This window comes from Ylistrum balloti, unplaced genomic scaffold (genome assembly GCF_031769215.1).
Source record: "Ylistrum balloti isolate Yb309-2 unplaced genomic scaffold, AGI_CSIRO_Ybal_v1 Utg370274, whole genome shotgun sequence".
In the NCBI taxonomy this organism is placed as follows: domain Eukaryota; kingdom Metazoa; phylum Mollusca; class Bivalvia; order Pectinida; family Pectinidae; genus Ylistrum; species Ylistrum balloti.
In genome coordinates, this window is record NW_026782212.1 from 1092340 (window position 1) to 1113638 (window position 21299).

At 34.6% G+C, this 21299-nt stretch overlaps 1 protein-coding gene across 1 annotated transcript in view; it reads left to right on the plus strand.

The window, feature by feature from the left end:
• The window catches only part of LOC132552738 (dynein axonemal heavy chain 8-like), a 75837-nt gene that overhangs the window by 9591 nt on the left and 44947 nt on the right, over window positions 1-21299 (plus strand). Inside the window, 23 exon segments of the mRNA XM_060216932.1 lie at window positions 80-339; window positions 705-859; window positions 1077-1202; window positions 1674-1799; window positions 4965-5076; window positions 5368-5662; window positions 6488-6600; window positions 7101-7205; window positions 7687-7979; window positions 8222-8397; window positions 9311-9467; window positions 9736-10062; window positions 10555-10686; window positions 14134-14243; window positions 14513-14873; window positions 15132-15224; window positions 15555-15754; window positions 16192-16391; window positions 18314-18342; window positions 19329-19460; window positions 19757-19891; window positions 20620-20844; window positions 21007-21115. Of these exon segments, the coding sequence (XP_060072915.1) occupies window positions 80-339; window positions 705-859; window positions 1077-1202; window positions 1674-1799; window positions 4965-5076; window positions 5368-5662; window positions 6488-6600; window positions 7101-7205; window positions 7687-7979; window positions 8222-8397; window positions 9311-9467; window positions 9736-10062; window positions 10555-10686; window positions 14134-14243; window positions 14513-14873; window positions 15132-15224; window positions 15555-15754; window positions 16192-16391; window positions 18314-18342; window positions 19329-19460; window positions 19757-19891; window positions 20620-20844; window positions 21007-21115 (3971 nt within the window).

Sequence of the window (21299 nt, forward strand, 5' to 3'; positions counted from 1 at the left end):
TGTACTATATGTATTAATTACTTTGTTACCTGTTTGTATTGTGCAGATATAATTAAATATATGATTGATGTATTGCCAGAGTATTGGAGCTGATACATGAAGCTAAGTGGTTGACCCGCTTGGGTATACAGATCCCCGAGTCAGCCGTATCCATCATGCAACAGGAGTCACGCTTCAAGAACTACAAATCTCACCTGGAATTAGTGCTTAATGAGTACCGAGAAGTCTGCTCATCCATCCCAGAACCTCTCATCAAGCTTTTCACTCCACACATGGAGTTTGTGGAGCAGCAGCTTCAACCTGGCCTCACAACTCTGGCATGGAACAGCATGAATATAGGTCAGTATATAGGCCATGAAATGGAACAGATTGAATATAGGTCAGTATGTAGACCATCACATGAAACAGCATGAATATAGGTCAGTATGTAGACCATGACATGGAATAGGTTGAATATAAGTCGGTATATAAGTTACGACATGGGACCATGATGAATACAGGTCACATTTTGTAACAGTATTAATACAGTTCAACATTTAGGCAATTTTATGGAACAACAAGTGATACTGGTATAGGTGAAAGTATACACACCAAGGCATGAAAACAATAAATAACTATATTGTAATGACATATATGGTGGTAATACATGTACAAGAAAACTGCCTCACCATCATCAGTATCAAACTAAATTTTGTCTGCTGTAGATGCATTCCTCCACCAGATCCACTCAGCCACACAGAAGCTGAAGGGTATGCAGCAGAAGGTCCATCATATAATGGAGCAAGACATCTATGGTACCCTGGACACTATCAGAAACTTCTACCTCTTCGATTATGAAGAAGCTATCTCACGGTCATGGGTCAGTAATCTGTTTAAACTATAATACAGTTACGTTATGGAACTATACATTATACTGTAGGATGTCACTAATATGTTTATTGTAATGTTGTACAAATCTATTTTACTGACTTTTTACTCAGTAATAGAGACCGTTGACCTACTATCATAACACTAAGTATGTGAAGTTGAAGAGTGAACATTTTAATATCAACTGTTTGTGACTCATTGTATTGTAGCCTCCTCTTGAATTTCGGGACAAAATGTTGCGGAGTATCCAATCTCGCTCGGAAACCCTGAAGCAGTCTGTGGCATCTGTGTTGTCAGGTCTTCAAAGAATAGCAAACACTCTAGCTACAAAGAAGGTTTGTACCACAGTCACTAACTTTTGTCTTTTTATCTATTTTTCGCTAATTAGTGTAACATATTAGATTTGCTTAATAATAGCCATATAAGTTTGAATTGTCAGTTGTATGCTTAAAACTTGCATGCTTTATTTTCTTTTATGAATGCATGATAAACATAATATTTAATCAATGATAAGAATTTACTCACTGATGATCATACCATTGCTGTACTTATAGAAAGATGTTAGGCTGAACACTTATAGATCTACACAAATTTATTACTAAAGCTTGTTGCTTCACCTCGTTGAAGCACAGTAATATGAAAATTAGTAGAAACCATCAAACTCAAAACTTATAAAGCGCCACTTCTTTGAATTTGAGGTAAGTCACAGAAAATAAGTGATCATTAATTTTGAGAAATGAAAAAAATATAAGAAAAAAACCATGCACAATGTTAAACAGGACATTGGTAATTTGTTTGGTTTCCAGGAATACACGTTTGCTCCTATCCATTCCATGGTTGTTGCAAAAGCAGCTGCGGCCAAGCTCAAGCAAAAATTCATGACTCGATCAGAGAAACATCCCCTGAGTAAACCCGCCATAAGTTTCCCACTGGTTGGAACCCATTATTATATACATTTACACATTGTTTCTACTATTTCAACCCTCCTGGCTGCATGTCCATTTTTTTCAAATTCAATTGAACTTTGTCATATGGTGGAAAAGGCTCAAAACAGTCAATTTAAATCTGTGTAATTGAATATTGTGAAACTTCTTTTAGATGGTGAAGAGCTTCTATTTCATAACTTATTAAGAGGATAGAATAAGATTGATAAAAAAAGAAAGATAATCTTAAAGTAAAATTAATCGAGGAATCCTTAGTTTTTCTCACCTTTCATGAAAAATGAATCCTAATTGCTTCGAGCTTTGAAGAAAACTGAAAATTTGAACCCTTGAGGAAAACGATTCTTACATTAACAAAGTTCCATTGAATATTGACATTCTAGCCTTCCTTCTGTTATGTAGTAGTAGGATTGTGGTGGAATGGTCCGTTGTCTGTCCCATCATCCATCCTCTTATCTGTCAACTTTACCATTTAAACAACTTGCTCTCAATAACCAAATGATCGAAGATCATGATAATCAGCTGATAGGTTCTTTAAATAAAACATGACAAACTTTGAAAAGGAATGACCTTTGTTAACCTATATTTAAGGTCATAGGGGTCAAATTTTGTTAATACCTTTGAACAACTTCTTATGATTATCAAATTGGAATATGATAATGATGTTTGACCAGTAGATTCCTTGAATCAAGCCATCAAAGATGCAAAAAGAAATGGTCTTGACACATATTCAAGGTCATGGTGAACAAATTTATTAACCTTCAAACAACTTCTTCTGACTAAACAAAAGTTCCCGAATTATGATATTTGGCTGCTAGGTTCCTGGGATGAAACCTAACAAATTTTGTGATCAGAAATGATTTTGAGCCATATTCGAGGGTCCAGGGGAAATATTTATGAAAATCTTCAAATAAGTTCTTTTGATTTAACCAAGAATTGTAATGGTATGGAGGTGAAATGTTCTTGTATTTGTGAGAACACCATGTGAGCGAAGCTGACCTATTGGGTTTCTCGTTTCTGGGTATCGTTGGTTCTTGATTTGTTTTTTTTACCTGGTATCTGAAAATCAAAGTCTGTAATTTAATATATAAGGCTTATTACAAATCCCAGAAAATGCTCTCTATGTCTATTAACTTTTAGATTGGGTTTATTGGTGGTGCAAAGGTTTTTAGTTATATGGATATTTCTTATTCAATTATCGGTGTCTAGTTGGTCCATTGAAGGAAGAATTCAAAACATTTATGATATATTTGTATCTATAATCGATCAAGGTCACCAAGAAGGTATCTGAAGTCATTCTCATAATAACAAAACTATCACATGGAATCTTTGTTTATGAGACTGTGAAAATGTATGTAGTTTGTTAATCTTGTACAAGATACCTAACTACGTAGTGTTTAACCCATCTTTTATCAGTAGTTTTACTAACTATAAATTTGTTTGTTGCCTTTTTATAAAAGATACATTAATCAGCATGTTTCTATCCCTCAGCATGGATCTGTAGACCACAAATCACACAACATGTTCTGTGCATGGTGGCATTTTCTGAAGGAATCATTATACATGTACAGAATGTATCTAGATGTCTGATTGATTTTATTGATTTGTTTTTTTAAATGGAGATGGTAACAATTGTACAATATGATGACAATAAATAACACTAGATTTAAATATCTCCATACAACTTTAACAATAAATTTCTCTGACAGTCCTAGATTAATTTAAAGTATTATATAGTTTTATGATCACATGATATTATTTCTTGTCTGCTATTTTATTGCATGAAGCGACATTAAACAAAAAGTCCCAAAGAATAAATGTATTTTTTTCTGGTACTGTATAGTACTGTCAGACAGTGTCTTGTACTGTGTAGTACTGTCTTATACTTTCTAATGTATCAGGCTCTCTCAGAAACTGTCTATTACTGTCTTGTACTGTCTAGTACTGTCAGGTACTGTCAGGTACTGTTTTGGTTTTAAATACAATTCTATACAGCTTATATACTAAAAGTCAAACACATACATCAGGATATAGATATAAGGCTAGTACACTTCATAGATATCAAACTGAAATACTGAGTTAGATAATGTGTTAGAGAGTGGGGTGGCTCATTTCAGGATGTTTTCCTCTCCCAAGAGATTTTTAATGTCACTTAAATTTTGATTTTTTTCATAACTTTATTATAGCACTGATTCAATATAAAGCATCAAAGAGTAATTCAGTCAAAAAAAAAAACACTACACAAGAATTAATGAAGAGCACTAAGGAGCACTAAGATCAGAATTGGTTACTGAAGGGTGTGGCATTCCTTAATTCTATACTCATTTCATATTAAATGTAACAGAAAATATTTTGACTTCATCTATCATAAAAATATTCACTAGTAATTAGAATATCCGCCTGATAAGATAAAGATATAATGGTTGTATGGGATGTTTGGTGTGTCCTTAATATATTACATTATACATATTTGTATACTATATTGGGATATGTATTACTAAATTTTATGTGTTACTATGTTCGAATGTGTAAAAGTGTACTTTGAAAATACCCTGTCCTCCTTATAATCCTTGATATGTTATTATGACTTGTTTTGAAAATGATCAATTTTTCAGTGAGAATTAGAAATAATACTTCCAAGTATGCACTTTGTCTACTTGAAGTAACAATAAGGGTGAAGTTAGGGATCTGTTTTTATCAAATTGACCTTTTATATAAGTCACTGTGCCATGAAATTACAATGCACTAATAAAGACATCCCTCCAAAAAACAGCAAAAAAAGGCTCTTAATTTATGGAATGCACACAATTGTAATTTTCAATAACGCATTAACACATTAATGGACGATAACAGTAGGTTGAGCATTCATACTAAATGCTATACAACCAACCTTAAAGTCAGTAAATATTAAGTTTTAAGATATTTGACTGAAAAGGTATCAAGGATTGTATGGATATTGCTATCCTGGGATTGCTAATTTGGGGTATGTAGTGCTATTAACTCGGATATGTAGTGTTATTAACTGGGATATGTAGTGCTATTAACTCGGATATGTAGTGTTATTAACTGGGATATGTAGTGCTATTAACTCGGATATGTAGTGTTATTAACTGGGATGTGTAGTGCTATTAACTGGGATGTGTTATTCTACCATAGACTGATCATCCTAGCAAGTCCAAAAAGATGGCGATGATGATGGATGAAATGGAAGCTATGAGGGAACGACAAAAGATTGAAGAAGAAGAAAACAACATAGCTGATCTCATTGGTAAGTATGAAGATACCAATGCTAAACTTTGACATCTTTTAGTAAATGTTTGGTGAGAGATGCAAATGATGACGCAGAAATAGGTTGATGTATTTAAATTTGTGATAGAATATGATATCATTCTACAAATTCATGACAGGAGACACCAGCTACGTAACACTGCAGACATGTTTGTCAGTATGTCTGTATTATTTTATCATATAACAGATTATAGAAATAATGTGCCAGTCTTTGTTCTCATTGAAAGTGTCAATTTTTTATTGTACAAAGTGACTGAATAATGTGTTTTAGCCCACTTCCGAGATCATGTGTACCAGGCAGTTCTTCAGGCTACCTGTAAGTCTTTGGCCACACTTGCGGAGAGTACAGGGTGTGACAGTGAGGTGATTCGTGTGGTCAGTGCAATGTCAATGGGGTCAACACCTCGGGACAGCCCAAGTCCTCGGTCACCTACTCGGAATAGTCGGGAACCTTCTGCACACAGTCGTGTGTCCTCTGCAGCCACCGATCGCCCACTGACCAGTATGTCCATGTTGTCGAATATGACTTGGACAACAGAGAGAAGCAATACGACTACACTGCTACAGTAAGTACACATTATAGTACACTGCTACAGTAAGTACACATTATAGGTACACTGCTACAGTAAGTACCTGCTACAGTAAGTACACATTATAGTACACTGCTACAGTAAGTGCACATTATAGGTACACTGCTACAGTAATTACACATTACAGGTACACTGCTACAGTAAGTACACATTATAGGTATACTGCTACAGTAAGTGCACATTATAGGTACACTGCTACAGTAATTACACATTACAGGTACACTGCTACAGTAAGTACACATTACAGGTACACTGCTACAGTAAGTACACATTACAGGTACACTGCTACAGTAAGTGCACATTATAGGTACACTGCTACAGTAATTACACATTACAGGTACACTGCTACAGTAAGTACACATTACAGGTACACTGCTACAGTAAGTACACATTACAGGTACACTGCTACAGTAATTACACATTATAGGTATACTGCTACAGTAAGTACACATTACAGGTACACTGCTACAGTAAGTATACATTATAGGTACACTGCTACAGTAAGTACACATTACAGGTACACTGCTACAGTAAGTACACATTACAGGTACACTGCTACAGTAAGTACACATTACAGGTACACTGCTACAGTAGGTACACATTACAGGTACACTGCTACAGTAAGTACACATTACAGGTACACTGCTACAGTAAGTACACATTATAGGAATTTTCTTTTTTCAATCATAACTTTTTAAAAATTTGATACCCAGTGCTTCAATGTCATATTTTAAACATGATTTAAATCTCCCATGTTTTTGGAGTTTTTTATGTATAATAATGTCTACCATTGTGTTACAGGTTTGAAGTAGAGGTCCACTTTATGATCCCAAACATCATTGTAGAACCAACACTGGACATCGCTCAGACTGCCATACAGGATGTTGCTAATGCTGTCCTTGAGGCCAACAGATGTAAGAGTCTGATATCATATATTTTAAAATTCTGTAAACCTTCGGTCAGTTCAATGCTAATGAAGTGCCAAGTATGTGTATAATCTCATACTATTGATTGCTTTCGATGATCATTTACAGTCTGCTACCCACACTGTTTAACTTCGATGTGAATAGTGACCAATTGCAGGGATCGTTGTGATGCCAATGCCGTTATCAATAGTCATATGTGTGGTCTCATGATTTCTTTGAACAAATCGAAATATAAGTGAAACAAAGTAGAAAGGGTTCAAATTACTACTAGACAGAAAATTAATGTTTTTATTGAAAAAATCACATATTTGAATGACCCACTTTTTTGAACTAATCTGAAGTTTACCTTAGACAGATGACTTAATACAAAAATGGGTTTTTTTTTCTTTTTTTCTTTTTGGTTTTTTTGACAGTCAAAGTATTCATAAATCAATCTTCAATTTCAACAAAGATTTTTACTCCATTTTTGTTTTGTTCTGACCTTGCAGATGTATCGTGGATTGGACCACAGGGACAGGAAAACTTCTATTCTCTCATAGCAGACGATGAAAATGTTGCTCAGATGACATCACAACTGTCCAATATCATTAATGGTCAGTAAAATAGTATAGTACAATATAATATATAATTATCTCTTTAGAACAAGAATATTCTCCCTTCAGCAATTACCACAACTTAGTAGACCGCTCTCACATATTTGGTTTAAACTTTCCGTGTTGCATAGAAAATAATTTCCAAGACACGAAGCAGATGTTGGCTTCAATAACAGGCATAGCTCAAAATACACCATTTCATAATTCATTATTAACTAAATAATGATAAATCAAACATTATGTATGATTCCTTCTCAGTTGTCTTAAACTATGAGATTTCAAAAAAATTGTTGAAAGGTCAAAAAGCTGTACAAACTGTTTAAAAGCTTTTAGTTTCTCAAAGTATGTATGGTTGACCCTGTTTATAGATGTGTTACTTATAACCCATAATATTTTGTATGTTGATCTGTAAGTACCATCGTATTATGACTGTGTAGGTATATGTAAGTTTCACAATATCCTGTTTGATTTTCTATTCCAGAGATTGACACTGTAGTGAACAAACACTTATTCCACTTTAGTTACTATAACTTCCTGTGGAAGGATGATCTTCATGGCAATTTCAAAGAGTTCATCTCAGCTGATCCTGGAATGTTTGCCATCAAACGGGAGGTGGAGAGGTTCTTATACATAGAGAAGAAGGTATTAGGAATCCCTAAGGTTTTACCTGTAGGGCCAATCTCTCTCCACACCGACCCCATCAAGGATGCTTTACATGGATTTGCTATGGCATGGAAGATCAAGTTTGCTTCTGTCTTACATGAGGAGGCTAAGGTGATTATTATAGTGATACTAAAAACAGGATGGTCTTTTGAGTGTAATCATGGAAATGTTAAACACCAGATCACATGATAACTTTATTAAAAAGGTTTTCATCAGAAATGATAATAAAAAAGAATAAAGAATTTGTATTTGCAGGACCAGTTTACAATCTGTCATCTTCTTCATGTAAAAATGAGAATGTGAGACAAGATCTTGAGATGCCACAGGATAAACACTTAACATTTCTTTTGCAGAAAAAACTGGATGCTGCAGTATTGTACAGGTCTAACGTCCGTAATCGTCTGGAGCTGCATGTCCAGTCCCTTGACCAGTTGAATAGTGCTCTCCATCTTTTGGAGGAGCTTTGGGACATGGAGAATAAGATAGATAGTATATACCTGCCTATAGAGACCATGTATGCCAAACTCAGGTATGTATTACTTCTGAACCTGTAATCTTGATTTATGTTACAGTTTAAGATAGCAAATAGTCTTAGTATGTTTTTGATATCTAACTTAAAACACTAGACTCTTTCACATGTTAAAAGGTTTAGATAATCTCAGGTTTGGGTGAATAGATAACCATGGCTTTATTACACAATGCAAAATAATGGTAGACATGGTATATGACATAATATTGCATAATGAACATTACAAGCAAGGTACTAATTAGGTGATATGAATTATAAACTGTCTATCATGGAAAATAGCCATGGTTTTCCACAAAATCAAAACAATTATTATGTCCCAAAAGAGATAATGTGGAGCTTTTGCATCACAATATGGGAAGGCAAAAACATGCTGTTGCTTTATCAGTGTTAGCTTTGAGAATGAGTATGTTGGTATTTGAAATTTGAATTGATTAATTAAGAGAGGATACAAACAAGACAACTAGATTGGATGCTGACCATTGGTCAGAAGGTTCTGACCGGTTACCTAGAAATATCCTGAAAGATAAGATAGTAACAGTAGGTATAGTTAAATAGAGGAGTGCTGAATGGATGTTTAAAATGTAGCAAACACAGCCACTGAGGTACACACAATATAGGTGAATGGCTACTTAAACCTCTGTGGAATTAATGAAGTATTAATGTATTAATACTCACATATAATTAATTTATGGTTAGCCTCATACAAAGAATCTGTTCTATAAACATTTATTATCAGTACCCAAGTTTTTATCACTGATATTTCTTCTTTGCCATTTTTATTTACGCTTGCAAATATATGCAATGTATATTTGACGTTTGCTCTCTACATTTGATCTTTGCTTTATTAATCACATATCTAATCTTTCTACATTTCATTGAGTGGTGTATTTGAGTCCTCTATATTTGTTTGTAGGGAGTTTGAGCTTCGCCTCCCAAGGAATGAAGTGGAGGAGGTGGACCAGCTACGAGACAAATGGCAGGAGCTGATAGAACTAGCTGAGCAGGTCCGTGAGGTCCTTCTCAAGGAGCGCAGGGGAGCTTTCGAACAGGAACTAGACAAACAAGTCAAGGTAGGCTACTCCATACAGGGAAACTAGTATATCATCAAAGATATTCTTATATTCCTTGGAATGTCTAATTGTTGTATGTAACAGGTGAGGTCATTAAGATGGATTTTTAGTGTATCATAAGTTCAAATATAAAGAAAAAGAGTATCCATGCTAAAATTGTGGCTCTATCTGGTTTGTTGTTGAATGTGATAGAAAGTTATTGAGGTCCTTCTGAACACTAACAGAGGACAGAAGACAACATGAATGATGTTTTGTTCTAAACTTTCAGACGTTTGTGGTAGAGGTGATCCAGTTCAGGAATGCATTTGACGCTCAGGGTCCAGCTGTGCCAGGGATACCCCCAGCTGAGGCTGTTGCCAGGTTACAAGACTTTCAGCAGAAGTATCTGTTGTATGACTCTAAGCGTAATACATTGGAATCGGTGTCTAAACTGTTTGGGATCGCCTGTAAACCATTCTCGGAGCTGGATAAAACTGGGGAGGAGTTAGACTTACTCAGTCAGTTGTACGGACTGTTCCAGAAATTCCTTCGCTTTGATGCCAGATTCAAAGACACTCTTTGGGCAGAGGTTGATCTTGAAGCTTTCTTCAGAGAGGTATGCACAATTGTTTTTTAATTTCTTAAGTGATGAAGAGCTAATATATTGTGTCACATAATTTCAAGATTATCATCTCAGCAAATAGGAATAAGATTTCTGTCTTCATTGTAGAATATAAGACCCTTGGGATTTCACTTTAGGTCAATCTGATTGGTGTTAATACTTCAACATATAAACAGGATGTACTGTCAATGTATATCATTTTATGGTAATCTTATTTTAACACGCTTGATGCCAAAAATATTTTGGTAAATTATGAAAACACTTATTGCAGTTTCTTTATGTTGTTAATATGGCAAAACTTGCAAATGGCTGATGTACAAATTCATCATTGTAACATTCCTAGTCCTTTCTCAAAAACAAGGATACTCTTAGATTTTTACGATGAAATAACATATGATAAAATGTCTGACTCCAAAACAACAATGATTTGTGTTGAGATAGCTAACTTATCATAGCTATTTTTGGAATTTTTTCCCTACCCTACAGGTTGAAGGCTACTGGGATGAGTGCTTAGCCCTTCCAAGTAAACTAAAAGACTGGGATGCCTACCATGACCTGAAGACATCCCTACAGAATTATCTTGAGGTGTTCCCTCTCCTCCACAGTCTCAACTCTAAGGTAGGTCCTCTCCTCGGTCACTGGTGCGGTCAGTTGTCACTCAGGCAGTCTGTTGTCAATTAAATGTTAGATGAATCTGTTGGTGTTACCTTGGTATTGTACTACATATGTATTGATTGTGAGAAATGTTAGTTTTTATTGTAAAATTCACTATATATGTACTAGTCTGTAATTCAAGTGTTAAGTTAATTATTGTCATCTGCATCACAACATCATTCACAGTCATTTCAACAGTTTTGTATTTAACTAAAAGCAGTATACTGTCTTGTTTTCAGTTGAAAATGACCAATATCACTGTTATATGTATGAGTGACCTATATGAAGTGTATCACTAAATAGTGTATATCCTAAATTAAGATTTTTGGCAATAATTTTCATGCTCATTGTCATATACACATGAAATAATTAAAACCAATTTACAATTAGAAGGTTAGAACTGTTTGAAGTTTCCTTGAAAATCACCATTTTATCCTGATCCTGAGATAGTAGATGTCCTTGAACTTAAGGCAAAGGACAAAGGGGCATTTTGGGGTTTATTTCTTTTTGCCAATATTTTATTCAGCTTTATTAATCATTCATGATTTTCCAAAATGCTAGCCTTAGATTTTGGGAAAAAACATTCTCTTTTTTGAGTTCAGGGATATTTATTGTAGTGAGATAGCAAATAGTTCCTTGTTATAAAACTGGTTTCCATGGTAACCGTCACATCAACTGATCTTGTATTGCCTTACATTGACCTCTGGTCACTCACAGGGAAGTGATTTGTATGAGATCCCAGTAAGTACTGTGTTGTGTAGGTTTGGTCAGTCTGTCGACTTGACCACTGCAGTGCTATAGATGTTCTGTGTTGTTTGGTAGTTGGGAGGTCCGTCCCTGTGTTCATTCTGTATCATATTTCTACCTGTGTATTTTTGTATGTTGTTTATTCTCCATTATGCTATAAAAACATACAAATGCAAGAAAACACAAAATTATGCACATCATATTTAAATTCAATTAACAGTATCAGTTAGTTACATGGAAAACAAAATGTGCATCATTCAATTGTTTTAAATGCCAACAAATTCTGGGTTTACTTTGTAACTCATACATAACATTTCATTTATCACACGATAACCATATTACTCCTGTCATGTCATTTATATGTGCATGAACCCATACGGTGACCTATGGTGATGTAAGACAATGAATTTGGGGATACGCACTTCAAGGCAGATTTCAACAGCAATTTGGAAAGAATTTGGAAGACACATATTTCAAAACCTTGATCATGCGCACCTAATTCATTCAAGATAGTTGATACTTTTTATTGTTTATGAACGTTTTTCTTCCTTAAAACTTGAAAGGCTCGTTAAATTGAAAATATTGAGGACATGTTTCACTAAATGAATGAACTAGTGTACCATCCTGTGATAATAAGAAATGCTGTATTAAATCACATGATGTGCTTAATGTTATATGTGATTTGTTTGTGGTTATGGGAAGTTCTAAGGAGAAATTAATGTTTGATGATTTAATCAGTGTTTTATACCATTTATTTGAATTCTGACAAGGATGAGGAAACAATGTGAGGATATTGTGTAATGGTTTTGGGAATGTGGTATCAATAAATACACAGTTAAATTGAAAGTATTTAAAGCTGAGCTATCTAATATTATTGATTGTCATTAATTGACTGACTACTAGACCTGTAGTAGGTAAAATTTGACTGACTACTTAGTGACCACCTACTGTAGTGGGTGTAATTGGACTGACCACTAGATACCACCTGTAGTGGGTGTAATTGGACTGACCACTAGATACCACCTGCTGTAGTGGGTGTAATTTGACTGACCAAAAGATACCACCTGTAGTGGGTGTAATTTGACTGACCACTAGATACCAACTGTAGTGGTTGTAACTTGACTGACCACTAGAGACCACTAACTGTAGTGGTTGTAACTTGACTGACCACTAGAGACCACTAACTGTAGTGAGTGTAACTTGACTGACCACTAGAGACCACTAACTGTAGTGGTTGTAACTTGACTGACCACTAGAGACCACTAACTGTAGTGAATGTAACTTGACTGACCACTAGAGACCACTAACTGTAGTGAGTGTAACTTGACTGACCACTAGAGACCACTAACTGTAGTGGGTGTAACTTGACTGACCACTAGAGACCACTAACTGTAGTGGTTGTAACTTGACTGACCACTAGAGACCACTAACTGTAGTGGTTGTAACTTGACTGACCACTAGAGACCACTAACTGTATTGGTTGTAACTTGACTGACCACTAGAGACCACTAACTGTAGTGGTTGTAACTTGACTGACCACTAGAGACCACTAACTGTAGTGAGTGTAACTTGACTGACCACTAGAGACCACTAACTGTAGTGGGTGTAACTTGACTGACCACTAGAGACCACTAACTGTAGTGGTTGTAACTTGACTGACCACTAGAGACCACTAACTGTAGTGGTTGTAACTTGACTGACCAATAGAGACCACCAGCTGTAGGGATGTAAATGTGTTCAGAATCACCTGTAAATATCTACTCTGTCCACTTGTTTAGTATTGGTCTCACATCTTCCTTGTACTTTCCATATTTCACCAACGACCATTTTAGTCCTGACCGAACTTTCGATATATATATCATACAATTATACATGGTAATTAAATGCATGGCTTTGATACTGTATTAGTTATAATAATGCTTTTAAAAAGACACATCATTTACGTAGTCCTTTTTTTTTATTTTGAAACATCCTGAAAAAGAAATGATGTATGTATAAGAAGTCTATCAGTTGTCATCAAGGAAGATGTCTTATCTATACTAAAACATTGATGTAGTTTGTCTATTTTATTACAAAAGCCAGCTTATATACATGTATATATACATTGTATAATTATCCCCCCTAATCCCAAGCCATATTGTATATCAAGCTGTACTCATACTGGTTATAAGCCAGAATCCCTAGTGAAACCAATATTTCCCTGTAAAAAATGCATGTCAGTAGACAAACTTATCATATTACTATTGCTTAATTAACTCTGTATATCATCAGGAGCTTTTACTAAATACACTTTATTGTATATAAGTATATATATTACCAAAATTATTAGTTAAAAATATTGTCTAGCTGTTAAATATTTGTTGTTATTCAAAGTTAAGGAATGGAAATTCTTTGATATTGAAATTTAGTTTCTACGAAATTTCTGTAGCATTCCAAATTATTCTACAGATTGACTACATTTTCGTCTTTCTTTCACTAAATGAGTCTCTTCCAGAAATTCTGTCACTGACATGATTAATCTTATTCATTTTTTAACACCAGTAAACATTTCCATATGCACCAACATTCTTTCAGTAAAATTAGATATATTTCCTTGCACAAGATACTATACTACCTCGCTGTAAAATTTTGTTTTTGCATTTATTGATGATGGTGTTTTTGTAGGAGATTCGTAACCGCCATTGGCTAGAAGTGATGAGGGTAACTGGCAGCTCCTTCCAGTTGGAGGCCAATGTCTTCAAACTGCTCCACCTACTGGACATCGGCCTTATCAAGTAAGCAGTTGTCATCAGAAGTGGTCTAGTTTTATTTCAACTATCCGTAAAAACAGCAGCATTTAATATTCATTACATTAAAGCTGTACATTGTTGCTGACACATGTATTTCTTACATTTAAGTCCACTGTAAAAGGATTTCCCATGGTTCTGCACTTTCTTATGTTATATATTAAAACTGAGACTAAGACACATAACTGTTGATGTAAAAATGTGTTACCTGAGATGAGTTGGTTATTGTTTCACATTTAACTCACTTTCCTCCTCAGACATAAGTCAGAGATCGAAGAAATCTGTCGGGGAGCTAGTCGAGAGTTGGAACTTGAGATAAAGATGCGAGTGACGGAGGAGGAATGGAATGAACAGGTGTTAACATTTGAACATTACAAGAAACGTGGCCCTATGTACCTAGACAAGGTATCCACAGAACGTTTGTTGGAACAGCTGGAAGATGCTCAGGCTTTACTCGCAAACATGTTAACGTCACGCTACATTGGTCCTCTAAGGGACGAAGCTGCAGGCTGGGCGGAAAAACTGAAAACTGTGGCAGAGGTATTGGAACAGTGGCTTGAGGTTCAGGACCTGTGGCAGTATTTAGAGGCTGTCTTCAGTAATTCCATCGCAGCTAAGGTAACATCACTTTTTTCTTAACTTTTAGCCTTTATTGAATAAAGACAAAAAATTAATGATTCTTTTAAGTTTATTGAAATCACTCATATGGGTTATAACATTGGTGTTTTATTAGGGTTTACGCTGATGTTCTAAACAGAATCCTTTTCAGACTTGCATTGAGTTACTGAGAATAACTGGAATCATTCCTATTCATATGCTTCAAAAGGCTTTATTGGACTAAGCACATTTGTTCATGGGTATAATTATGTTTGGTAGGAATTACCTCAAGAGGCCAAAAGATTTGCCAGAACTGACAAAAGCTGGACAAAACTGATGAAGAGAGACTTTGAGACTAGGAATGTTTTACAGGTAGATACTGCATTCTATTGTTGTCATTATCATATTGAAAATCAGGATTGTGATGTAGATATTTGTACATATGGAATTCTAATTTATTTTGCATTCAATATCAAGCAAAATTGAATCAGATTTATAGCTTTTAGAGATAAATGTTGGTCAGTCCGATATCATATAGCATATTGGAAACAAAACTAAAACAGATACCATCTGACAATGTGGCTTATGACAGATTCTTGTTTAATTCTTAATTTAATACATGTATCAGGATATTATGCTAGGGTAAATGTTCGAACCTATTTGCTTATTTTCCTGTACAATGTGGAACCTTTCTGTTTAAAGTGCTGTTATGGCGGTGAGGTGCCAAAAGCTGTTCTCCTGAAAAACATCCACGAGGAACTGGAGATCTGTTTCAAGTCCTTGATGGGTTACCTTGACAATAAAAGGCGGGCCTTCCCCAGATTCTACTATGTATCTGACCCCATTCTGCTGGCTATCCTGAGCCGACCAAGCGACCTGGAGTCTGTCAGACCTCACCTCAAGTATGTTCTCACCATTTGAAGATATACGGAAAATGTCAACTCAAATATTTTACCATAATTCTAAAACCAGTTATAAGCTTATACTAATCACTCTTGTTGGCCTGAAATGAAGTGCCCACAGGGTCTTATTGTGGAAGAAAACCAGAACACATGGGCAAAATCCATGTGGTCAGGTGATCTCATACGTTTTTATGTCCAATTTAACAGGGAATAGAACCCTAGGTGAAAAGCAAGTGTGTTCCCACTGCACCACCAAACCACCCATTTACAAATGTCTATGTTAGGGGGAAAACATTAAAAGAAAGAAGCTTTATTTGTTTAGGAATTTCTGTTGTGATACTTCCAGCATCAATAGAACTTCAGGGAATCATATTCTGATTGAGGTCTTGATTGTAAATCATCTTCTATAGTAATGTTATGGTTTGTTTGTGTTGTAGATCTCTCTTCAGCAGTATCTATGATGTACGACTAGAGGAAGCAAACACTCTTGATGAACCAACAGATGAGGTTGGTTTTGTCCAATCACGTACTGGAGTACGTACACCTACAGGGTCAAGGGTGCGAACCTCCTCTGCACTCTCACCTAACAACAATACGCCACACAAGATAGACAAGAGATTAACAGAGATTTATGTAAGTTTAAAGTAATAGATATTGTAATTTATCTAAATCAAGACCTGAAGATATATCAATGTCCCTTATAGTGTGGCTGTTTATAAGTCTATGATTGTTAGGAGGAACCTTAAGATACTGTAACACAGGTATAACTTTATATCTGTTAAGGAAATGCCAGTGTACTTTAGTAATATCACAGTCACATTTTGTATGTAAGGAGAAATAGCAGGGAAATCAAATTGAAGTTATACATACCCGGTATATAGCTATTAAGTAAAGTGTAAGAAATGCAGAATTATTTCAAACATTGAAGATTCTGTTTCTCTTGTAACAAATAGCCATTAGCATTACCTGTTCATGAAGTTATTCTTAACTGATACATCACATAGGTAAATTTTAGATATCATTTTGCATATCTGTTATACTTTACCACCATATATTTACAAAGTTATACTCTTATCCTTTAGTGTAAAGTCCCCATCATATATTTACATATCCCGTAGAGTCACACCATATATTTACAGAATAGCACACATATCTTCTAGTGTCAAGTCCCATCATATATTTACACAAAACAAGATTTGTAGTAATAAAAATAATATTTTCAGAAGCTTTATAGTGTTATATACAATGTAGATGTGTAGATATCTCCTTATTTAACAATTAAAATAACTGGAATATTAATATTTGGAATATATGTCTTGTAAAATAATTTATTTATCATTTTATTTTTTTGTAGAAAGTAATTATAGAACATATGAATTGTACACATTCAAAGCAACATTCTCTCATTTGTTTGTTAACTGTTTTTAAGATATCCATAGTTTGACAACAACAATGTACTAAGACTTCAATTTTGAATATTTTGGACCAGGATCTTATCTAAATAGATCTTTTCTCCCCACAGCTTGCAAATGAATTAATGACACCATTACGTCATGTAAAGAAGGTATCTTTGATATACAATTTTACTCATTATCTGTCTCATCTCTCTCCCAGGGGCACAAGTCCCCACCCTATCACATTACCTGGGAGCTCACCCCCTCCCCCACCTCAAGGTCAAAGTCACGATCAGTAAGTAAGGCATGGTGAAGGATGGAATAGAGTCGTATCAGTAGACTATAATTGTTGTATATAGTTTTATTGGTAATTTTGAGGTGGATTGAAAATATATATATATGTATAACATATTTATAGTTACTATGTAATGTGGGAAAATCCATTTTAATTATATTTTCTTTGTGTATTGTTTTATGTTCCTTAATTTTGGGTGTCCAGGGGTTAGAAAAAATACTGAATATATAAGTCACAAAGATTTATCCTTTCAGTCTTGAAAATTAACCATTTTTTATTTTATTTCTTTGTCAAACTTTTTGTCTGCATTATAATAAACTAAACTCAAGCTTGTCGTCATCAATTTATCATATACCTGGAACTAGTATTGAGATCTGACATTAAGTACTTGGAGGAACACTAAAATGTTATCAAGTAATAAAGTTATATTAAATGCAACAGCATAAAAAATGAGTCAACAAACAAAAAAAACAGAAAGAAAACAAACATCAAAAAAAAATAAGAACTGATAGATTTGAAAAAGAACTTTACTGAACACATAATAATAAGTGGCCAATTGAATGCTGGTAGGATAAGATATTGTATTTCAATGTTTCAACATACATTCAATTACCTGGAGAGATTATTATCACTGATGGGAATAATGACAGACTAATAAAACCATGATGTGTAAGTGAAATGAAAACTAGTTAGAATGTGTGAAATGTTGACTGACCAAACAGTCATTACAGGAAAGACAATGGAAATTTATGTGTGTGTCCATTATATTGGAAATAGTGACTGATACATACACTGTACAATATATAGCAAATCTGCAATAATGGTGTGTTCCATGGCAGAATTATTAGCTTACAATCAGACAGTTACCAGTGTCAGGAACAACTAGTGACGATAGCAAAGTGTTTGATATATATTATTAAAAATGCCAAGAAATCCTTGATCAGAGATCTTAAACCAGACTAACTGATAATAGAGGTATGTGTACTGTTATACTGTTTTGTTTGTAGCAACAACAACAAACAATGGTCAAAGAAGAAACTAGTCAATCCATTCTTAAAACAAGAGGCCAAAAAAATGTAACTTCTAAGAGTGTAAGATACTAAAATATATTTAACTTCCTGGTTGTTTATTTAATTTACTTGCATCTTATTGTAGTATTTGATGTCACTCTTTTCACCCTATATGTCACCATAGTATGATCTAATTCATTGCTTGGAACAATCCACTATGGAAAAATAGGGCTGAGAGGATTGATAATTTTCAGTACATTAACCAAGTGTTTTATTATTCTTATTTACAGTATACTGTTTATTTTGTTTTTTCTGTCCTTTAATTATTTATATTTATAACAGCTATCGGATGACAATTGCACGATTGATGATTTTATATCAATTTCACTTTTTTTCTAATTTAAGTTATATTGTAAAACTGCATGCCAGAAAGATTCTATAAAACTTGATTGAAAATATTGATATAGAAATATTTGATGTGAGACATTAAAAGCATGATTTGGGAGTTTGTTTACTATATTTATCTTTAAGAAAATACCTCTTTTTCAGCTTATCTTCAAGAATAAAATCATTAGTTTTATCAAGTTTGTTAGATATTTATCTCAATTCATGTTTAATGTCAATTTAGATATTTATTATAAGATGATAAATATGTAGATAAACTATACATTTATCAGGGATTTCCATCAAGTAAGAAAACTAAGATAAAGACCATCACAGAGCATGTATGTCAATTTTGTTTATTTGAAATGAAACTATATGTGATTATGATTATTATGAATGCCAGGTTTATAAAAGCAAAATACCTTATGTAAACAATATCAATATATGTGGATTGAAGTGTTTTTGAAAGCCCACTTTGTGCTGTTTTTCAGAGTATGAACCCTAGTGCCATAGCACATGCTCCAGCCTTCATGCCGTCAGAGGGAATTGTAGAGGACAGTGTATTCAGAGATGCTGTGGCAGTTAGCAGTGCTGAAGGGGAGCTTGTTCAATTACAGGACAAGGTACATTTGATTCTCATAAAAATGGCAGAGTTTTCAAGTTCCACTGGCTAACTCTAATGATAACATTGTTGAACTAGGATTTAACTTACAACTTTGTTTTTTTACATTATGAAAATTGAGAAAATGGAAAAAGGAAGTGTTGAACTTGGAGAGTTGAAAGTTTTATTGGTGTAATTGTGAATGTCAGAAAGTTAATCCTCAAAATTTAGTTGTCAGGAGTTTTAGAATTTGTGGTGTTGAGAGTTACGATTAATTTTTAAATTGGAATGTTGATATTTACCTATTTGATCATCCAGGTATTTCTTACCGATGGTGTGGAAATGTGGCTACAGAAGCTGAGAGAGTCTGTTGCCAAGACTATCAAGGACCTCAACATCAACATCATACAGGAATGTAACAATGGTGTGGCCATGGATGAGTGGCCATATAAGGTAAATATAACAATGACATGGTCGTGGATGAGAGGCCTTATATGATAAATATAACAATAGCATGGTCTTGGATGAATGGTCATTCATGGTAAATATAAGGATGGTAGGGCATGAATGGGTAGCCATATCAGGAAAATATAACAATAACAATAGTTATGGTTATGGCTGAGTGGGCATGTAGAGTAAATATAACTATGGTATGGTCACGGATGGATGGCCATATCAGGTAAACATAACCATGACACGTTCATAGATGAGTGGGCATATACCTTACATATAACAGTAGCAGTGTCATGGATGAGTGGCTGTGTAGGGTAAATATACCAGTGATATGGTCATGGATGAGTGGCTGTATAAGGTTAACTATAACAATGGCATGGTCATGGATGAGAGGCCTTAGAAGATAAATATGACAATAGCATGTTCATGGATGAGTGGTCATTTATGGTAAATATAAGTATTGTATGGCATGAATGGGTAGCCATATCAAGTAGATATAACAATAGCATGGTCATGGATGAGTGGATGTATAAGATAAATATGACAATGGCATGTTCATGGATGAATGGTCATGTAGAAAGGTAAATTTAATTCAGTATATGATGAGAAATGAAAAGTTATCACAAGAACCACAAACTCTACTTGTATCCATTTTATTCCTCATAATATTTATTTTCTGTGTAGCTGAAAATTGTAATAGTCTGAGATATTTTGTGTCTGTGTTACAGTACCCAGCACAGGTGTGTCGTATGGGCATGCTATATTATTGGACACGAGAATGTGATCAGGGCATCTGGGACATCAAGTATGACCGCAAGGCTCTCCAGGGTGCTCTCAAGAAATACATCGCTACAGGATCAAAACTACAGACAGTGTTGTCCCGAGGGGCTTGGCGCACCCTTGAGGAACCAATGCTGCCTCTCCACAAGGCTCGTTTGGAGTGTATGATAGCGGTATGGTGCCATTTATAGTTTACATCATTTTTTAAGATTTACTGCAGATTTCATATACATTCTACAAGAATAGGTATTGACAAATACATCAGTAATAATTTCTTTCTTCTTTTAAAAAATTACTTCTTCAAACTTTTTAAATCTTTTTTTTTTTGTTTGTAGCAATTTCTTTACCTGAGGGACATTTTAGACAACATGTGTAGTAGAAAACTGAGAGAGACAACTGACTTTGAATGGCGTCGTAGCATACGTTGTTACTTCCACCCTGTTGGTAAGTAGTTCATCTTAACTAGTCTCATCTCCAGTTAAGTCATTCTTCTTGAGTTTTTAACTCCAGCAAACAATTTGTGCCTATTCTATAATATAAATCTATTTGTGCTGTGTTTGTCTTGGTTTATGCCTGTCTCCTTCAGTGTTTTACATAAATGTCTTGTACATGTACAAGTGTGTTCTAA